This window comes from Heteronotia binoei, chromosome 2, assembly GCF_032191835.1.
Source record: "Heteronotia binoei isolate CCM8104 ecotype False Entrance Well chromosome 2, APGP_CSIRO_Hbin_v1, whole genome shotgun sequence".
In the NCBI taxonomy this organism is placed as follows: Eukaryota; Metazoa; Chordata; class Lepidosauria; order Squamata; family Gekkonidae; genus Heteronotia; species Heteronotia binoei.
This window is the reverse complement of record NC_083224.1, coordinates 176,354,221-176,372,727: the sequence shown is the minus strand read 5'-3', so window position 1 is coordinate 176,372,727 and position 18,507 is coordinate 176,354,221. Positions and strand designations below refer to the sequence as shown.

At 46.8% G+C, this 18,507-nt stretch overlaps 1 protein-coding gene across 1 annotated transcript in view; it reads left to right on the top strand.

Moving 5' to 3' along the window:
* The window catches only part of FCHO1 (FCH and mu domain containing endocytic adaptor 1), a 72,140-nt gene that overhangs the window by 37,347 nt on the left and 16,286 nt on the right, over nucleotides 1–18,507 (top strand). The window contains exons 5-18 of the mRNA XM_060232509.1: nucleotides 955–1,096; nucleotides 3,909–4,061; nucleotides 4,570–4,674; nucleotides 5,080–5,178; nucleotides 5,739–5,835; nucleotides 5,936–5,988; nucleotides 11,214–11,278; nucleotides 11,402–11,426; nucleotides 11,924–11,981; nucleotides 12,743–12,930; nucleotides 14,142–14,166; nucleotides 14,823–14,885; nucleotides 15,573–15,624; nucleotides 16,740–16,834. Of these exons, the coding sequence (XP_060088492.1) occupies nucleotides 955–1,096; nucleotides 3,909–4,061; nucleotides 4,570–4,674; nucleotides 5,080–5,178; nucleotides 5,739–5,835; nucleotides 5,936–5,988; nucleotides 11,214–11,278; nucleotides 11,402–11,426; nucleotides 11,924–11,981; nucleotides 12,743–12,930; nucleotides 14,142–14,166; nucleotides 14,823–14,885; nucleotides 15,573–15,624; nucleotides 16,740–16,834 (1,220 nt within the window). The remainder of the gene's footprint in view (nucleotides 1–954; nucleotides 1,097–3,908; nucleotides 4,062–4,569; nucleotides 4,675–5,079; nucleotides 5,179–5,738; nucleotides 5,836–5,935; nucleotides 5,989–11,213; nucleotides 11,279–11,401; nucleotides 11,427–11,923; nucleotides 11,982–12,742; nucleotides 12,931–14,141; nucleotides 14,167–14,822; nucleotides 14,886–15,572; nucleotides 15,625–16,739; nucleotides 16,835–18,507) is intronic.

Genomic DNA, 18,507 nt, shown 5'->3' with positions numbered 1-18,507 from the left:
CCCCAGCTTTCTGAGGACCACTGGATCATTCACCTCTTGCTGCAGTTTCATCTTTTCTCTTTTGTGTATACGTGTGTGTACCCTCTTAGAAAGAACTGGGGGCAGTGGGGTTTCCAGCCAAAAGTTTTGCTGCTAAAATATAATATATAAATTCAAGTACCACACCAGAGAAGTAAACAAACAGATCGCTATCATAAATACATAAGAAAGAAAAAAAGGAAGAAAAGATTTAGGGGAATGGTGAAACATGTTGGAACTGGGAATAAAGAACATGGGGAATAAGGAACGTTTGCTACTGGTGGATCCATCAAAGAAAGAGAGACTTCTGTATCCAGGTAGAATAATTTTCCCATCTAGGTCTTAAAGCCAATACGCTGTTCGACCAGACAGGAAAAATATTGCTTGTGCTTTTCTGTATCAAGAAGAGTATGCCGCTGAGACACAGCCGACTCACAGCAACCCCGTCTGCAGGGTGTTCTGGGCAAGAGAGGAGCAGAGGTGTTTGCCATTGCCTGCCTCTGCATAGCAGCCCCAGCCTTCCTCAGTGGTCTCCCTTCCAGGGCTTTTTTTCTAGCAGGAGCTCTTTTGCATATTAGGCCACACACCCCTGATGCAGCCAATCCTCCAAGAGTGTACAGGGGTCTTGGTGCAGGGCCTACTGTAAGCTCCAGGAGGATTGGCTACACCAGGGGGTGTGGCCTAATATGCAAAGGAGTTCCTGCTACAAAAAAAGCCCTGCTCCCTTCCAAGTACTGACCATGGCCAGCCCTGCTTATCTCCCAAGCTCTGGTGCTCTCATGCTAAGCCAGGTAATTTGGGCTACTGAAATAAATGAAAATGAGCTGTGCAATATCCATGGAAAATGAGCTTCACAGCATTTGCGGAAAGTTCCCACCTTAGTGGTGATTTTTGACTAGTATGGAAGGTCTTTTTGTTTCGTCTTCCCCCTTCCAGGACTTTTGCCCCGCTGTGGGAGGTCTTCCGCATCTCATCTGACAAGCTGGCCCTTTGCCACGCGGAGCTCGTGAAGAAGCTGCAGGATTTGATCAAGGACATTGGGCGTTATGGAGATGAGCAGATACGGGTGCACAAGAAGGTGGGCTGGTTGGACTCCTTGGGAACAAGGGGGGGCCTTCTGGACCTTGAGCTAGACCCCAGGAAAGTTGTGACTGCTGGCTGTGAGACCCTTTGGAAGGATAGCTCAGGATGCAACCAGGAATCTTCCCGTTTTGGCTTGCCTTTGTAGCCTGTCATGACATGGTGCAGTGTCTAGAGCTGGGGTGTCAAACATGTGTCCTGGGGGCCAAATCAGGCCCCCAGAGGGCTCCTATATCAGCCCCCCAAGCAACTAGCTGTCATCTTCTTCCTTCTCCCTCTCTCTTGCTTCCTTCTGCATCACAGCTTGCTTTGCCAAGCTTGCTCAGTCATACAGGAGCTACAGAGCCAAGTCTCTATTTTCTCCATCTGCTGAGAATCCTCCCTTGGTGAGGAAGGGGGGGAGGGAGACCTTGCGTGAAAGGAAACTCTGACTTTTTCCTTCCTTCCCCAGGGGACCAGCAGGGGGAGGAACCTCAGCCAAAAGAAGGAAGAGAGAGGCTTGGCTCAGTAGCTCTACTATGCAGTTGCGAGAGTCTGGAAAGCACCTTGAAGACCAATAAAAGCTAATATTTTAAGAAGGGCTTTTTTGTAGCAGGAACTCCTTTGCATATTAGGCCACACATCCTTGATGTAGCCTATCCTCCAAGAGCTTACAGGGCTCTTCGTACAGGGCCTACTGTAAGCTCCAGGAGGATTGGCTACACCAGGAAGGTGTGGCCTAATATGCAAAAGAGTTCCTGCTACAAAAAAGCTCTGGTTTTAAGCATGTTTTATTTTAAGTTTTTAAAAGATCATTAATTTTGTTTGCCTGTGTCCTTTGTAAAGCTTATATCTCTACTACCTGGCTTTCCATTTTACGATGCACGTGGCCTGGCCCAACAATGTCTCATTTATGTCAGATCTGGCTCTCATAACAAATGAGTTTGACACCCCCGGTCTAGAGTGTCAAACTAGGATCTGAGAGACCCAGGTTTGAATCCGGACTCGGCTGTGGAAGCTCCCTGGGTGACCTTGGGTCAGTCACTCTCTCTTAGGCTAACTTCACAGGGTTGTTGTGAGGATGAAGTGAAGAAGAAGGGAATGGTGTAAGCTGCTTTGGATCCCCACTAGGGAGAGAGGTGGAGTGTAAATGAATATTTGTGTTCACCCTGTTCTCTCCTCTCCTCTCACTCATGGCTTTTGTAGAGACTGGCTGCCGTAGCGTCATCTGTAGGAAGTTACAGTGGGAAGGCTCATCTTTGGGTTATCTTTATTTTATTTTGGGGGGTGTTTTTGTATTTGTGTGTGTGTGCATGCACCTGGAAGTCATGTCGACCTCTGGTGACTGACCCTTACTGGGGGCCTGGAGGATATTCAGAGAGGTGGCTGAATAAAGCCTGCCCCTGCCCTCCCAACTGCTGGTATTCCAAGGAGGTCTCCCATCCAAGTGCTTGCCAGAGTCAACCCTGCTTAGCTTACGAGATCAGGCTTGCCTGGACTATCCAGGTCAGGACATTTTGGATTATCTTTAGAAGATTTCCTTCCCTCTCTATTGCTGGTGTCCACTGGTCATTTCGGCAGAGGGTAGGAAATGGCTTTGCCTCTGGCAAGCAGATGTACGGATTTATAGAAACCAAACAGAACCACGCGAGCATTGTTCCCTCTTGATTTTTTTCTCCCCTACTGAGTGGAGCAGTTCACATCCTAAGCAGAACATGAGCTTTTGTGAGTCACTGCTCATTTCAGATATTGCTTCAGATAGCAGTGACTCACGAAAGTTCATACCCTGTCACAAACGTTGTTGGTTTTTAAGGTGCCATGGGTACCTTGCTCTTTTATACTGCTGCAGACAGATTAACATGGCTACCCATCTTGATCTATGAGCAGAATATAATTGCTGCAATCTTCAGATGGGCAACTGGAGCCCTGCGTGGCTCCAGATTGCTGCTGAGCAGGGCTTCCTGTGCTAAAGAGCGATAGTCGAGAACACCCTCAATGGAAAAAACACAGTCAGAAACCCAGTGGGATACCTAAATAAATGCATTACATTTGAACCATTTAGCTGCTTTTGGAGATCTGAAGCAATGCGATGAAACGGACTTGAAAATTGCTCTTATTACAAGGGGCATTCTTTGCGGACTAATGAAATGCAACAATAAAATCCGTCAGTTGTAACAAGATAAGCAGTGTTTGGGGTGGTTAGCACAGGATAACTTGATCTTGTCAGATTTCAGAAACTAAGCAGCCAGTATTTGGGAAAGACACCTCCAAGGAATGCCAGGGTCATGACACCTGGTTCTCCCAGATAAGAGTCTGCGCACTTAACCACTGCTCCAAACTGGCTTAAAATCTGGACGCAGTTGTTGTTTTTAACCTTAGAAGAGCCCAGAAGACCGAAGATGGATTCCTCCATCTCCATCTCTACTCTTTTGCTTTTGTTGCAGAAGCCATACTGTGCTGGTCAAATACCTTTTAGACTGGGTTCAGTCTCCCTATAGAAGATCTCTGGGACCAGACTGGCAAATCTCTCTCTCTCTCTCCCTGTGCCACTAATTTTTTACACGGTGCTCCCATCTTCTTGGGTTGGCCTTGCTGGCTACAGGCAAATGGAGAGAGAGAGACTGTTGGTAATGCGGATGCAATTTTCTTAACCTTTCTTGCAAGATTTAGAAGTTTTTGTTCCTCTGTCATGCTTTCCATTCCTGTTTGGTGGGATTTCATGACCTTATTGACTGTCAAACTAAATGGTCTTTTGGTTTGATCTAGTAGGGCTATTCTTAAGCTGTTATATTTTTATCCCCCTCCCCCCCCATCCATACACACTCTGTTAGTCAAAGGACGAAGTGGCGGGGACCCTGGAAGCTGTCCAAGTCCTACAGGGAGCTGCTCAGCATCTCCCCAAGGCCAAGGAGAACTACCACAGCCGATGCCAGGAGCTGGAACGTCTGCGCAGGGAAGGGGCAAGCCAGAAGGAGATTGATAAGGTAATGGAGGAAGACTTAAGAACATAAGAGAAGCCGTGTTGGATCAGGCCAGTGGCCCATCCAGTCCAACACTCTGTGCCAGAAGTCCTCCCACTGTTGCCCCCCAGTTGCCAAGAATAGAACATCACTGCCCAGATATAGCTTTCCCTCTCTACCTTGTGGCTAAGACTTTTGGGGTGGAGGATTGTCTTGAACATGGGTGGGGTGTTAAAGGGAAGGGCTCCGGTGGTGGGTGGTTCTAGAGGTTGTGGAAGGGGAAAAAAAGTCACTGGCCAAACATGGTTACAAGATTGAGAGAAGGAAGCGGCGGGGGGGGGGTTGGGTGGCTCTGACCATGGTACAGTCTTGTGTGGGTCAATGCTGGGGGTGAATCATGGAATCATAGAGTTGGAAGGGACCTCCAGGGTCATCTAGTCCAGCCCCCTAAGCTGGGAGAGGGAATGTGGCATTGATTTTGTGTGTGGAGGACTCTCTCTAACACGGATCCCTCTTGCCACTTTGCACGAAGGCCGAATTGAAGTCCCGTAAGGCAGTCGAAGCCCTCCGGCGTGCTGTGGAGAAGTACAACCTGGCCCGTGACGATTTTGAGCAGAAGATGCTGGACTCCGCTGTGGTATGAGGATGGAGCTGGTGGGGGAGGGGCACGGCTTGTTTTTCCACTCAGCTGTGGGCTGCCCTGCAAGATAACCAAAAGATCTACTTTTTCTTTTCTTCAGGGGAGCAGGTTTTTTCCTAAGCATTTTATCATGGTGGGTGTTCCTTGGCAGGTCTGTGTTTTATCATGTGCTTTTGTTTGCTATTTTGTGCGCTGGTCCGAAAAGTTCTATCTCTTGATGCTTTTGACTTTTTGCAAAGTTGGACGGTGCTGTTGTTCTTCCCTTCCTGAAATTTTTCTGTGGAGAGAGTGGTTGATGAAACGCTTCATATTAATAAACCTCAGGTTCTTCTCTGGCCAGCGTAATGTAGGAGGAGACCAGACCTCAGATAACATGACTTCTTCTCACCTTCCCCCCTGCAGCGCTTCCAGGAAGTGGAAGATTCTCATTTGTGCCATATGAAGGCCCTGATCAGCTCTTTTGTTCACTCTGTGGAGGATACCCACGTCCAGATTGGGCAGGTGAGGGAAAGAAGGATGGCTGAATGAGAGCCCCAAAAGGAGGTGTAGTCAGGGCTTCTTTTGAGTAGGAACACACACGAATGCAGTTCTAGCTAGCTTGGCATCAGGGGGTGTGGCCTAATCTGCAAATGAGTCCCTGCAGGGCCTTTTCTTTTAAAAAGCTCTGTGTGGAACAATGGTGATGCCAGGGGGTGTGGGCTAAAATGCAAATAAGTTCCTGCTGGGCTTTTTCTACAAAAAAAGCCCTACGTGTAGTTGAGAGGGCCCAAGAGGAAATAGGGGTGGAGGGAAACGTCACATAGGCCTATTTACCAGAGGGGTTTAGCGGGGCTACAGTAGATGGATTAAGTGGTCTGAACTGGCACAAGGCAGTTTCAGATGTTGTCCTTTCCTGATTTCTTGCATCATTTTTTGAGGGGAAGATTAAGTGGCCATAAGAGAAAATAGGAACTCATCTCATCCTGGGTAGGAACATATATGAGGACGGACAGGAGGGGATGATTTTCTGCTAGACGCAAGTGACCAAACTGCTTAAGACCTTTTCCTTCACCTCACCATAGGTCCATGAAGAGTTTAAACAGAATATGGAGAACATCGGGGTGGAGACGTTGCTACGAAACTTTGCGGAGAGCAAAGGAACTGGCCGTCATCCACCAGGTTAGGGGGCGTTGTCCACGGTGAGAAGGTTGGGGGGAATTGTTGGCAAAACAACCCCAGACTGTCTGACATCTGTATTTTTTCTCCATTTTCCTCCTAGGGCCACTGGACTTTGAGGAGCTGAGCATGACCCCAGCGCAGGAAGGCAAGTACGTCCCAGTGCTTGGGCTGTTGACACCCAAGATTCAAAAAGAGGGGGCATGGTGGTGGATAGAGAGATCATCAGGTTACTGGCCCCAGGTGGGTGTAGCTGTTATTTGGGCTGTCTTCAGGAAGCTGTACAAAGTAGCCACAAGAAGAAATCTACAATCTAAAATAAGGTACCAAGGATGCAAGGTTCTGTCAGGTGATAGGCCTGAAACTTTAGGGGGCTTGATTGGGAGCTGATTTTAATGGGTGAGAGCAAGTTGTCGTCCACAAGGCTGTGCGACTCTTCAGTACTTTTGAAGGTTGTTGGAATGAAAAATGTCTGTGAGGTGCAGCTGACTTCTGGTTATCTCTCATGGGGTTTTCAAGGCAAGAAAGGAACAGAAGGTTTGCCATTGCCTGTCTCTTCAGAGCAATCCTGGACTTCCTTGGTGGTCTCCCATCCAATTAGTAGCCAGGGCCAACCATGCTTAGCTTTACAAGATTTACAAGAGGTTTACAGGATTATGCATGGGATAGAGAAGGTAGTGAAAGAAGTACTTTTCTCCCTTTCTCACAATACAAGAACTCGTGGGCACTCAATGAAGTTGCTGACTAGTCGGGTTAGAACAGATAAAAAGAAGTACTTCTTCACCCAAAGGGTGATTAAGACATGGAATTCACTGCCACAGGAGGTAGTGGCAGCTACAAGCATAGATAGCTTCAAGAGGGAACTGGATAAACATATGGAGCAGAGGTCCATCAGTGGCTATTAGCCACAGGGTATAGATGGAACTCTCTGGGGCAAGTGATGCTCTGTATTTTTGGTGCTTGAGGGGGGGCAACAATGTGAGGGCTTCTAGCATCCTGGCCCCACTAAAGGACCTCCTGATGACACCAGGTTTTTTGGCCACTGCGTGGCACAGAGGTGTTGGACTGGATGGGCCATTGGCCTGATCCAACATGGCTTCTCTTATGTTCTTAGCTCCTAGGTCAGGCCAGGCAAATGAAGAATAGAAAGAGTTATTAATTAGGAATATAAACTGTTCTGTACCTCCTTTGGTATATTGAAATGGCTCCGATATTGAGGGTTAGTTAATACACAAATGTATACAAGTGCAATCACTTTTAAGCAACAATGGTTAATCACCGTTAAAGGCCTTGGATTTGTGGGTGGTCCGAAATAATGGACATTTGTTATGCTGTGGAATATTTTATTGTTGAGAATAAATTAATCCAAGCCCTGATTTGGATAGATCTCAGAAGCTGACCAGTCTAAAGAATACCAGTGTTGTGATGTGGAGGCAGGCCAATGGTAAAGCCCCTCTGAATGTCTCTTTCCTTGAAAACCTCACAGTTGTCATCATCAGTGTTCCCTCTAAGCTGAGTTAACGTGAGCTAGCTCACAGTTTTTTTAGCCTCCGGCGCACGCATTTTTGTCTTCGCTCAGGAAAAATGGCCCCAGAGCAAACTAATTTATGCAGTCGCTCGCAACTTTCACGCTAGTAGCTCACAGAGTAGACTTTTTGCTCATAAGACTTCACAGCTTAGAAGGAGTATTGGTCACCGTAAGGCAGCTATGACTCGACAGCAAATCATCACCCTCATCCTCCAAAGTTAAAAGGGGAAGGGGATGTGAGACTTGGCTTCAATGTGCTGCTTTCCTAAAAAACCCGAAAACACCCCACCCGTTTGTATTAAGAAGTGATAAAAGTGTTCAAGCTTGGGTTCCGTGAATTAAATAACTTTCTGAAAGGTGAATCACTCAGAGCGTGAGCTGACAAGCTGATCCAATGCAAATTTCCATGTTTTCAGACTCAATGGAAGCGCCTTTTTTGGAAGGAATGATCTCAGTAAATTGAGAACAAACAAGTAATTGCTAGCTAGCTTGGTGTGGGAAGGAACAGCCTTCTGTAATGCTCAATTCTGTCGTACATTTAGCATCCGTGGCTAATATTAGACTTTACTATCATGACTGTAGCTGCTAACAGCTGTTGCAGAACAGTGTTGCTGTAGCGCCATCTGGAGGCTGATAGTGGGCAGCATGGAACCAGGGCAATGGAAGCTGGTGTCTCTAGGTTTCAGACCTGTGAGGAACTTTAGAAATTATTTTTATTTAAAATATTTGTAGACCTAACTCCTTGCCAGGTTTTTTGAGGCAGTTTGCAAAAATTAAGCGCAAAACATTTTACTTCATTTAGACCTAGGGTTGCCCACCTCCAGATGGAGGCTGAAGATCTGCCACGATTACAACCAGGAGTCATTTTGTAGAAAAATAGGTGGTGGAGCTCATTAGTATAACTCATTAGCATATCACGCACACACACCAGCCAAAAGCAATCTGATGCATGAAAGGAGAGCCCTGGGCAAGCAAGGTCTGCTTGAACTGATGAGATCCAGCCAGCCCAAGCAGGCCTCGCTCACCTGGGGCTCTCCTTGGCCCCACAGTCAAAAGGCCAGCAAGTCACCTGCCGCCCAAAATCACATAAGAAGTGGAGAAAGGGTGGTGTGGGGATATCTAGGGGTTAATGAGGGCTGCTGGGGCAAAGCTCTTGGTGGCTAGCTGGCTGCCTGCTCTCCTAATCCAGGGATTGTTATGCAGCTGCACCTACTATTCAATGGACAAGGTAGATAGGTTGGGAGGAGGAGGGGGAACCCTCAGAAAGAAGCTGCGCTCCTGTGAGCTCCTGCTGAATTCAAGGCCTCATTACAATTGATCTCCAGGCAACAGAGAAAATGGCTGCTCTGGAAAGTGGATTCTCTGGCATCGAAGCTCCTCCTCTCCCCAAAGCCCGCCCTCCCAGGCTCCACCCCCAAATGCCCAGGTATTTTCCAACCTCATTTAGATCCTGCCTTTCTCCCCTGTTGGGGGGACCCGAAGTTGCTTACATCATTCTCCTCTCCTCTGTTTCATCTTCCCAACAACCCTGAGAGGTGGATTAGGCTGGGAGAGAGTTAGGCCCAGTGAGTTTCCACACCAGGATGAAGATTTGAAACTGGGCCCGCCAGATCCTAGTCCAACACTCTGACTACTGCTCCACACTGGTTCTTCCCTCACCAGAAAAGGATAAGATGACCAACCAGTTCAAGCAACAGCTGAGCAGTGGCAGGGCATATTAAAATACTATCAGTTCAATCTCCTTGTAGTCTCCTCTTGCAGTGCAATCTTCAAGTCTAAGTCCATTGAAATCTCTGGCTTTACACGGAGGTAATTCTACACAACATTCAAGTGTTAGAATCCAATGAGGAATCTTTCAAATTTAACTCTGCCCATTTATCTACATTTTTAAAAAAAACCCCTTAATCTGTATTTTTGTGTATACATTTCTAATTTGCAGCGAGTTTAATTCTTTTGCATTGTCACAATTTTGCTAGATTCTACAGGTTATATATTCAGTTTGTTGAAATATTTATATGCCCCCCTTTCATTAAAAATTGGTTTCCACTTACTTTTTCTTTTTCTTTATTTTCTCATGCAAAGCAAGAGAAGGTGACAGTTCCACGTTCAATGTTAACTTAAAAATGCAAATTAAAAAATTCTACTTTAAACCACTAAATACTATAAAACGTAATGCTCTTAAGGCCCTGGGAAATCTTGGCTGCTCAGTTTTTTTAAAAGCAATATCCTTTCTGAATTGGTGGAAAAATACTCACAAATGAATGTATAGTTATCCACACCATCGAAGGGTTAATTTCTATCCCCCCCCCCCCAATTTTAGGTTGCCTGCATTTAACTCATCTTGTGAAAAACTTATGGGGTTGATAGTGTTTTTAAAGTTAATTACAATGAGCTTGATTCCAGCCCTGTCTTGGGTTGGGGTAGAAGTCCCCCTGAAGGGCATTTGTTTATAGCCGCTGTTTTGCAATGTTATTTCCAAAATTGTCAGGGTTGTCAGGTTCCCCCTGGCCGTCAGTGGGGTGTGGGGTGTGGGTAGGGTTGCCAGATCCAGGTTGGGAAACCACTGAGGATTTGGGGATGGAGCCTGGGGAGAACAGGGACCTCAGTGGGGTACGATGCTATAGAGTCAGTCCTCCAAAGCAGCCATTTTCTCCAGGGGAACTGATCTCTGTGGTCTGGAGATGAGCTGTAATTCTAGGCCAGGGGATCCCTAAGTCCCACCTGGAGCCTGGCCTCCTTGGTCTCCAGTGACCTGCTGGAGGTGGCTGACAATCTAAAATACAATAAAATCCTAAAAGCAGTATAAAAATTAGCAATCAAAACTTTTTTTAAAAAAAGTCAGAGCATAAATCAATAGCTTCAAAAGGGTGCCCATAATACAGTCTAGATGCAGATGCTTACAAAGTTTAGAATCACTTGATTAAAAACTTGGTCTAAAAGAAATGTTTTAGAGCCAGTTTGGTGTGGTGGTTAAGTGTGCAGACTCTTATCTGGGAGAACCAGGTTCGATTCCCCACTCCTCCACTTGCAGCTGCTGGAATGGCCTTGGGTCAGCCATAGCTCTCGTAGGAGCTGTCCTTGAAAGGGCAGCTGTTGTGAGAACCCTCTCAGCCCCACCCACCTCACAGGGTGTCTGTTGTGGGGGAAGAAGATAAAGGAGACTGTAAGCTGCTCTGAGTCTTTGATTCAGAGAGAAAGGTGGGGTATATATCTGTAGTCTTCTTCTTGGTTGGCTTCTAAAAGGAGGTAAGATGCCTTCAGTGTATCTAGCATTTCACACGCATTCTCATCTTGCAGTGCATACCATAGCCTTAAAAAGCAGGCCAGGAGAAATATCCCTGTTTTGTAGCAGCAGGGTGCTGTAAAAGAGTTGAGTCTAAGGCTGTCCTGTGCATTTGTAGCTGAGATGAGATCATCACAGATCATTCTCTGAGCCCCTCTGTTATGACGACAATGACATTGGATTTATATTCCGCCCTCCACTCAGAGTCTCAGAGCGGCTCACAATCTCCTTCACCTTCCTCTCCCACAACAAACACTCTGTGAGCTGGGTGGAGCTGAGAGAGCTCTCCCAGAAGCTGCCCTTTCAAGAACAAGGTCTGTAATAGCTATAACTGACCCAAGGCCATTCCATCAGGTGCAAGTGGAGGAGTGGGGAATCAAACCCGGTTCTCCCAGATAAGAGTCTGTGCACTTAATCACTACACTAAACTGGCTCTCTGTTACTCCGACCCAGCCGAGTCAGGATGGGTTATCTCAGTCAAAATTTGACCCCAAAGAGAATTTGCAAACTTTTTGTTTCCAGTGTGTTTGATATCAGGATGCAACTCTCCTTCCCTCCCCAGGACCAAAGCGAACTCGCAGCAAAGCCTTCCGTATCCCTGGCTTGGGCCGCAAAGATCGTGAACGGGATTCTGTGTGAGTTTGGCCTTCGGCCTTCCCTTTGCTGTTCCCCTCAACTGTTGTCCCTGCTTGGCTTTCCAAAGCTCTGTGACCCACCCAAACTACTCAACTCTCTCTTTCTCTTCCCTGCCCCACCAGGGAGTCTCCAGATGCGGATTCAGTGGTGAGTTGTGTCCATTTCTCCCTTCTCCCTAATAAAACTGAGCCATTGCGGATTGGCATGGAAGGGGAAAGTGCTTGAATTTTTTAAAAAAATTGCACACACATTAAATGAATTATGGATCTCTGCCAGCAATGCTTCTAAGGACTCCAGTTGCTGTTTCAGTCTTAGCATTTAGCCCTGACTGTGGTTCCCTTCTCTCATCTCTGCCTGCTCCTTTGGTATTCACAGTGGGCTGGGTCTGCCATTCTTCTCAGTAAATGACAGTGCTTTTTTCCAAAGGAAAGGGGCCATTAGCTGAACAAAACGTTAGAATACGGCCCACTACTTATAATTAGTAGTTCTCATTTAGATCCAAGAAACAACCCTCCCCCCAACATTAGGTAATATGGACAGGCTAGTGATTAGTCTCTTTTTTAAAAATGTGGGATGTATTTTAAGTGGGGTCAATCGCAGGCTGGACTTTCTCACTCCACTGCTATCTTCCCCTCCAAATCCAGCAGCCTCCAGAAGTGGACGAAGAGGGGTTTACGGTTCGCCCTGAAACAAACCAGAATGATATCCTTTGATGGTGACTCAGATCTCTTTCCTGGAGCCAGATGGGCTGAGAATTGGGCCTTTGGGGTGGGGTGGGGGATTCCCCTTTGTTTCTGCAAGTGAATAATGAGGTAAAGTGATTCAGGATGGGAGCAGGAAATCTTTTCTGAACTCTGCCCCACCCACCCCATTATTCTGGAGCACAGTCTGGGGCTGTGCAATTTTGAACAGGAGATATGGTCACTTGCTCTGGTTCCCCGCTTCTTTGAGGTGTGTGGGCAATTTGTAGTAAGAGGGATGAAGATCAGGGCTTTGTGGATCTTCCATTATGGGACAGAGACAAGCCTTTGGATAAAAGACAGAAAGGTTTGCCTGGTCCCATCTTGTGAGAACCAAAGGCCACCTCCCATGAGAACAGAACATCCCTTATGACAACAGAAGTGTTGGGATTAACTAGTGTAGTTAGTCTACACCTGTTAATCCCAACAGGTTATGGGCCCAGCGTACTTCTGTTGTGCCATTCTGCTAGCTCTGGCTCCATCTCATGAAAAACTTGCCCCTCATGAGAATACAAGACCAGCCACAAAGTCATTGAAAATATACTGCCCAGTTTGAGAGCTACCAGGTGAGCACAAGAAGCTCCCTTTTGGGTCTGCAAAAGTGGCCTTTGCGGTCTCCCACTATCCTTTCCTTTCCCACAAAACCTTTTCTAGCCTCTCACAATTCCCTGCCCTCCCAGTTAAGTTCAGGAGTTGTGGGGGTTTGTCCTTGACTCTTCATACCACGTGAACACGGCAACCACTTCTGCTCGTCCAGCGATTCGGATTACGACGACGAGGAGCCACACAAGTTCTACATCCGCATCAAGCCTGTGCAGCCACGGGAGAGAACCAACAGTGCGGCAGCCTCTGCTGCGGTGGAACAGCTCAAGGCCTCTGTTGGCAACCTCATCCTGCCGCCAAGTGTGGGGGTGAGAGACCAGGAAGGGGGGTCCTGAAGATAGGGAAATTTGAGAAAGTAAAAGAGCCAGGTTACTTCTGGACCATCATCAATCTTTTGGTGCTCATCCAAAGCCCCTCTGCACAGATTTGCCCTCATATGGCAACGTCTTGAGTACCATTCTGTGTGGAAAGAAGAAGAGGGCCATGACAATACAGAGCCCAGGAAGAGAAGGAAACAAAGGTGCACTGGGGAAATATGTTTTATTGATAGCATAGATCTTTGTCAGGGGGATCTGTAAAGTGGCACTCTTTTACAGATCCCCTTACGAAGCAGTCTGTGAAACCCACAGGGATCTATACTATGAATAAAATAGTTTTCCCACTGCACCTTTAACCGCCCCCCCCTTCTCTTCCTGGACTACCTTTCTATGTGGGACATAGACAGGCTTTGACATAATTTAATCCCAAGAGATGGTCTTCTGCTGACATGGCTTAAAATTTATTATTCATCACTTAAAAGTCTTCAAGTACTTGCTGTCCTGTTCTGTGTGTCTGATTCAGGGCTTTTTTGCAGCAGGAACTCCTTTGCATATTAGGCCACCCCCCCTCAATGTAGCCAATCCTCCTGGAGTTTACAGTAGACCCTGTACTAAGAGCCCTGTAAGCTCTTGGATGATTGGCTACATCAGGGGTGTGTGGCCTAATATGCAAAGGCGTTCCTGCTACAAAAAAAAAAAAAGCCCTGGTCCAATGGTGGCTTGTTTCATAATTTAGAGAAAAGTAATTCCAAAGAAGAATTCAGAAGCAGGGATGTTTAAGTTTGGTGCCTAAAGGAGAGGGGGAGAAGTGAGAACATGTAGAATTTGAAAAGAAGGAAGAGGGAACATGTAGTATTTGAAAAGAATGATGTGGTGTGTAGCACTTGTACAGCGTGCATGTTTTGTAGCAACACAAAAAAACCTTGTTGGAGGAGGAGGGTCAATTGCTGTGGCTAGTCCATAGAATTCAAGGAACATTGTGAATGAGAGATCTGGACAGAGGTGGTTCTGGAAAGCAATGGTGCCAGATGTCTCTTGGAATGTACTGGTTCTTTCTGAACAGCCCTAAGAATCCACTACATTTTCAGAATACTGTAGGAATGCATAGTATTTCTGCCTGGGCTTGGTTGTTCTGGGCAGGTGACTGTGTGTGGGGGAATCATCCTTTTCTTTCTAACTCCCTTTTCTTTCCCCTTCCACAGTGCACCATGAAAAGGCATTCATCTAGTAAGTAATTCACCTCACCCCAGATTTTATTAGTGTATCTATGTGTGCGAAGGATGGAGAAGGGGCCACCCAAGGTCAGGGGGGTGAAATGGGCTTGGGGCAGCAGTGTTGGGCTGTGGGAAGGGTGAGAGGGCTTAGATATCACAGGGGTCCCCAGCCTTTTTGAACCTTCAGACACGTTTGAAATTCTAACAGGGCAGTGGGCACAACCACAAAATGGCTGCCACAGTAGGTGGAGCCAGTCACAAAATGCCTGCTGGAGGAGGCTGAGCCAGCCACAGAATTGAGCTTGAGGGTTATATATTGGGATTGAGGTTATATATAACTGTAATATAACAACATAATGTAATTTTTTGGGGTTTTTCCCCCCTCACGTGTTTTACTACCAGTAGTGGTTAATTCAGAATCACGCCTGTTGTCTAGCATATCCCCCTGCAGAGAATGTGGAAAAGCTCGCTATCTAGAGGATCATGTATGAGTATCTGAGGCTCAGGAGTTAGGAAAGCCCTATCAGATTCTGGGTCTCCTGTCCTGCCTTATCTTCAGAGGAGAAGTTTATTCCATTGTCTTCCAGCTACCCCTCAGCTGCGGAATCAGTTCTGGGGTCTGGCGCTGAGATGGTCCTGACACTCGCCTCCAATCTGTTCCTCTTGTAGGGCACTTGAAATCTCTCGCCTCTGCAGCTGTGGAAACGGATTCTGACACAGCCCCAGCTCCAGGTGAGGGAGGACAGTAACTGGGGGCTCAGAGAGGGACATGAGACAGAGAAGCCAAGGGAGGGCAAAGCCCCTGTTCCTTTTTCAAGAGGCATCTTCCTCTGTGTCTGGCTGCAGCTTTGAGCTCTTGGTCAAGTAACACTTGGGTTTCTGTAGTCCAGTGCCTGTGGACACATTTGTAATTTTGAGGGGGGGTGACGAGTACCACCCCGAAATGACTGCCAAAATGACAGAGCAAAACCCCAAATAGCTGCCACAGAAGGCAGAGGCACACTTAAAATGGATGCCACAGGGGGCAGAGCGGAATGGAGTATCACCTTCCTCACACCTCCTGGGTAGGAGAGAAGTTTGAATGAGAAGTGGAACCACACAGTGACTAAGGAAAGCCCAGAGGCTTATCAGTCCTGCTGATCATCCAGTAGAAAATTCTTTCATTTGCATGAGAGTGGCCAATAACAAGTCCTGTCTTATAATTCCCCCAGCCACCTTCTGAAAAGCTTCACAGACACGGCTCTTGGGTACCACTTTGGTGAGCCTTGCTTTAGCCTCCTGTGGAAACATCTGCTTGTATTCTGGACCTAGGTCTCCTCTTTGCAGATGCTGGGAAGGGGAAATGGAATTGGTCTTGGCAGGGAGGGGACTGGCTGAGCTTTTGCATCCCAAGTCTTATTTAAACTCATTTCTCTGCAGGTGACAAATTGGGGAAATCCCAGACCCCACGCCTTGCCAACCGGACAAACAGGTAATTGCAAGGCCTGGATCCTCTGTTACGTTTTTGAAGATAGCCAGAGCCCCATATGCAACACTTTCTAGTTAAAGTCTTTAAAAGCTGCTATTCTATGGATTTCCATGCTCTGCAAAGTTGAGGACAATGCTTCCACAATTGTGGGCCAATCACCATAAAAGCCCTGCCTCTGCTGGCTCTGGTTCTCAAAACACTGTTGAGATAAGAATCAGCCTGATTTAAGAATGCAGCTGGGGTGGAGGCTCATATGAGGAGTCTCTGTTATCTATGTTCTTGTTTGGTTTAATGGATACCACTCCAAGGGGGGTAGGATTCTTTGACAATGTTTTGTGCCTGCAGGCGCAAAGAAAGGTAGGTCTGGAATTTGGGAATGAGTGTGGTTTAAGAGGGGGAGGTGGCTGCCTTGCACAAGGGTAAATGCAGTGGGGGAAAGGATGGGAAATAACCGCTAGGAAAACCCTGATAAAACCCTGATTTCTCTCCCTCCAGCTGCTTAGAGAGCTCCATCCTTCCCCCTCCATGGCTTTTGAAGATTGTGGCAGCCACTGCTCACATGTATCATTGTATTCTTTTAGTCGTAAGGACTAGGAACTTGGTTTAAAGAATTCTGAGATATCTGCCCCCCCCCACCCCGCCACACGGCGAAAGCTGGATTCTTAACTGGATGCTAGATTCTGCATGAAAGCTGCAAATTCATATTAGTTTCCCAATTATGAATTCTGTTCTTTTAAACTTCTGTTTGCGTATTTACTTAATGTAATATATCGCTTTGCAAAACCATCCCCCAAATTTCAGCAATGGTTTTGTGGATCAATTAAGATGCAAAACTTTCCTTTGAAAACAAACCTCCTCCCAATCTGAACATCCAAACCATAATATGCCTCAAGGACAACAGCTTCCCAGTGCAGTGGTACAATTCTGACTTATTGTTTGAGCAATGGAGATGGAAAATTAACTCGGAGGAGCATTCCAGATCTCCAGGGTTGTCACAAAGAACTCCATGCTTCTCATCCGGCATCCACTGGAGTTAGAACCTGAATCGTTACATTTAGGTGTGGATAAAGATTGTGCCCTGGAGAGGACTGAGGTGTGTCTCTTTCCTTCTTTTCAAGTTGTGACGGCAAAGTTCCTGAACCCGATGCCCTTCCCGTCAGTGCACTGTTTGGACCTCCACTGGAATCTGCTTTTGAAAATGAAGATTTCTCAGGTACAACAGGCAGTAAATTAGCCAGTCTTACAAACATGTGGGTGCTGTGGCCATCTTGTTTCTTCGCAGAAGAACAAGAGGAGTGGAGACATGACCTACAGTGGCTGGTGCACTTCCTGACCCTTGGGTTGACAACCCCCAGGGGAACCCTGGACATGTCCCACTATTACAGTGGATTTCCAGATGACCAAGATCAGTTCACCTGGAGAAAATGGCTGCTTTAGAGAGTGGGCTCTATGACATTATACCCTGCTGAGATCCCTCTCCAAATCCTGCCCTCCCCAGGCTCCACCCTCCCTAAATCTTCAGGGATTTCCAAACCCAGAGCTGGCAACCCTACGTGGCCCCCAGAGCTGTAGGTCCAGGCCAGGCCAGGCCAGGCGTGATGGGTGGGTGGTCATTTTAGCTGCTTTTTCCAGCCATGGAGTCAGGAGTGAAACCAACAGAAGTCCTGGGAAGCTGCATTCTGCAGGGTCAGACCACTAGTTTATCTAGCCCAGGACTATCTCCTTGGACTGGCAGCAGTCTTGCAGAAGAAGGCTTTTCCCCAGTGTCGAGGTTTGTTGAGATGCTAGGGATTGAACCTGGGACCTTTTGCATGCAAAACAGGGGATGCCCCACTGAGCCAAAGCTCCAAATGTGAGCTGCGACTGCTGTTGGCCCTAATGGTGTCCCTTCCTGTCTGTGAGGCCTCCCATCTCTCAGGTTCCTCCTGAATGTGGCCGGGCTTGGCCCTCCTGAGCCACCGTCTTGACTATGGATCTGTCCTGCCTCCCCCAAAGTTTCTGGGGAAGGAATGGTTCAAGAATAAGTATTAAAACCATTAAATATTTAAAAGATTAAATAATGAGATTTCCTTTGCCAATGAACATTTTCCAACAATTGGAAAACTGGCAGAGATCCTGGTGCATTTTCTGTGCCTCTGAAATGTGGGTTTTCTAATTCTGGTCTTAATGTTAATCATCGGCACACTGGAGTACATTAACATGTTAATTTTTCTTAAAATTCAGCAGCAAACTTGATGAATATGTAAGATTGCATGTACGTGGGCTAGATAGATTGCGAGCTTGTTACTGTTTAAATCAGGGGTGTCGAATTCATTTGTCATGAGGGCCAGATCTGACATAAATGAGACCTTGTTGGTCGGGCCAGGTGTGTCATAAAATGTAATGCCAAGTAGTAGAGGTATAAACTTTATAAACAACACAAACACAATTGAAGATTTTTTAAAAACTTAAAATAAAACCTGCTTAAACCATTAGTACTTGTTGGTCTTAATGGTGCTTTCTTTGTATCTCTCCCATGCAATCCAGGGAACTGGCCAAAGGAAGCTCTTGGTCTTTCCTTCCTTCCCCAGGGGACCAGGAGGGGGAGGATGCTTAGCCAATAGAAGGAAGAGAGGCTTGACTCAGTAGCTCTGTTGTGTGATTGAGTAAGCCTGGCAAAGCAAGCTGTTATGCAGAAGGAAGCAAGAGAGAGGGGGAAGGAAGCAGATGATGCCAGTTGCTCAGGGGCCTGATAGGAGTCCCCTAGGGGCCTGATTCACCCCTGGGCTTCATGTTTGATAACCCTGGTTTAAATGATAAACATTGCTGATGGTTTGAGCAATTGCTTTTTGGAATGAGATGTCTTTCTCTAAAGAGGTGCAGTTCTGTCCCCAGCTCTCAGTCTCC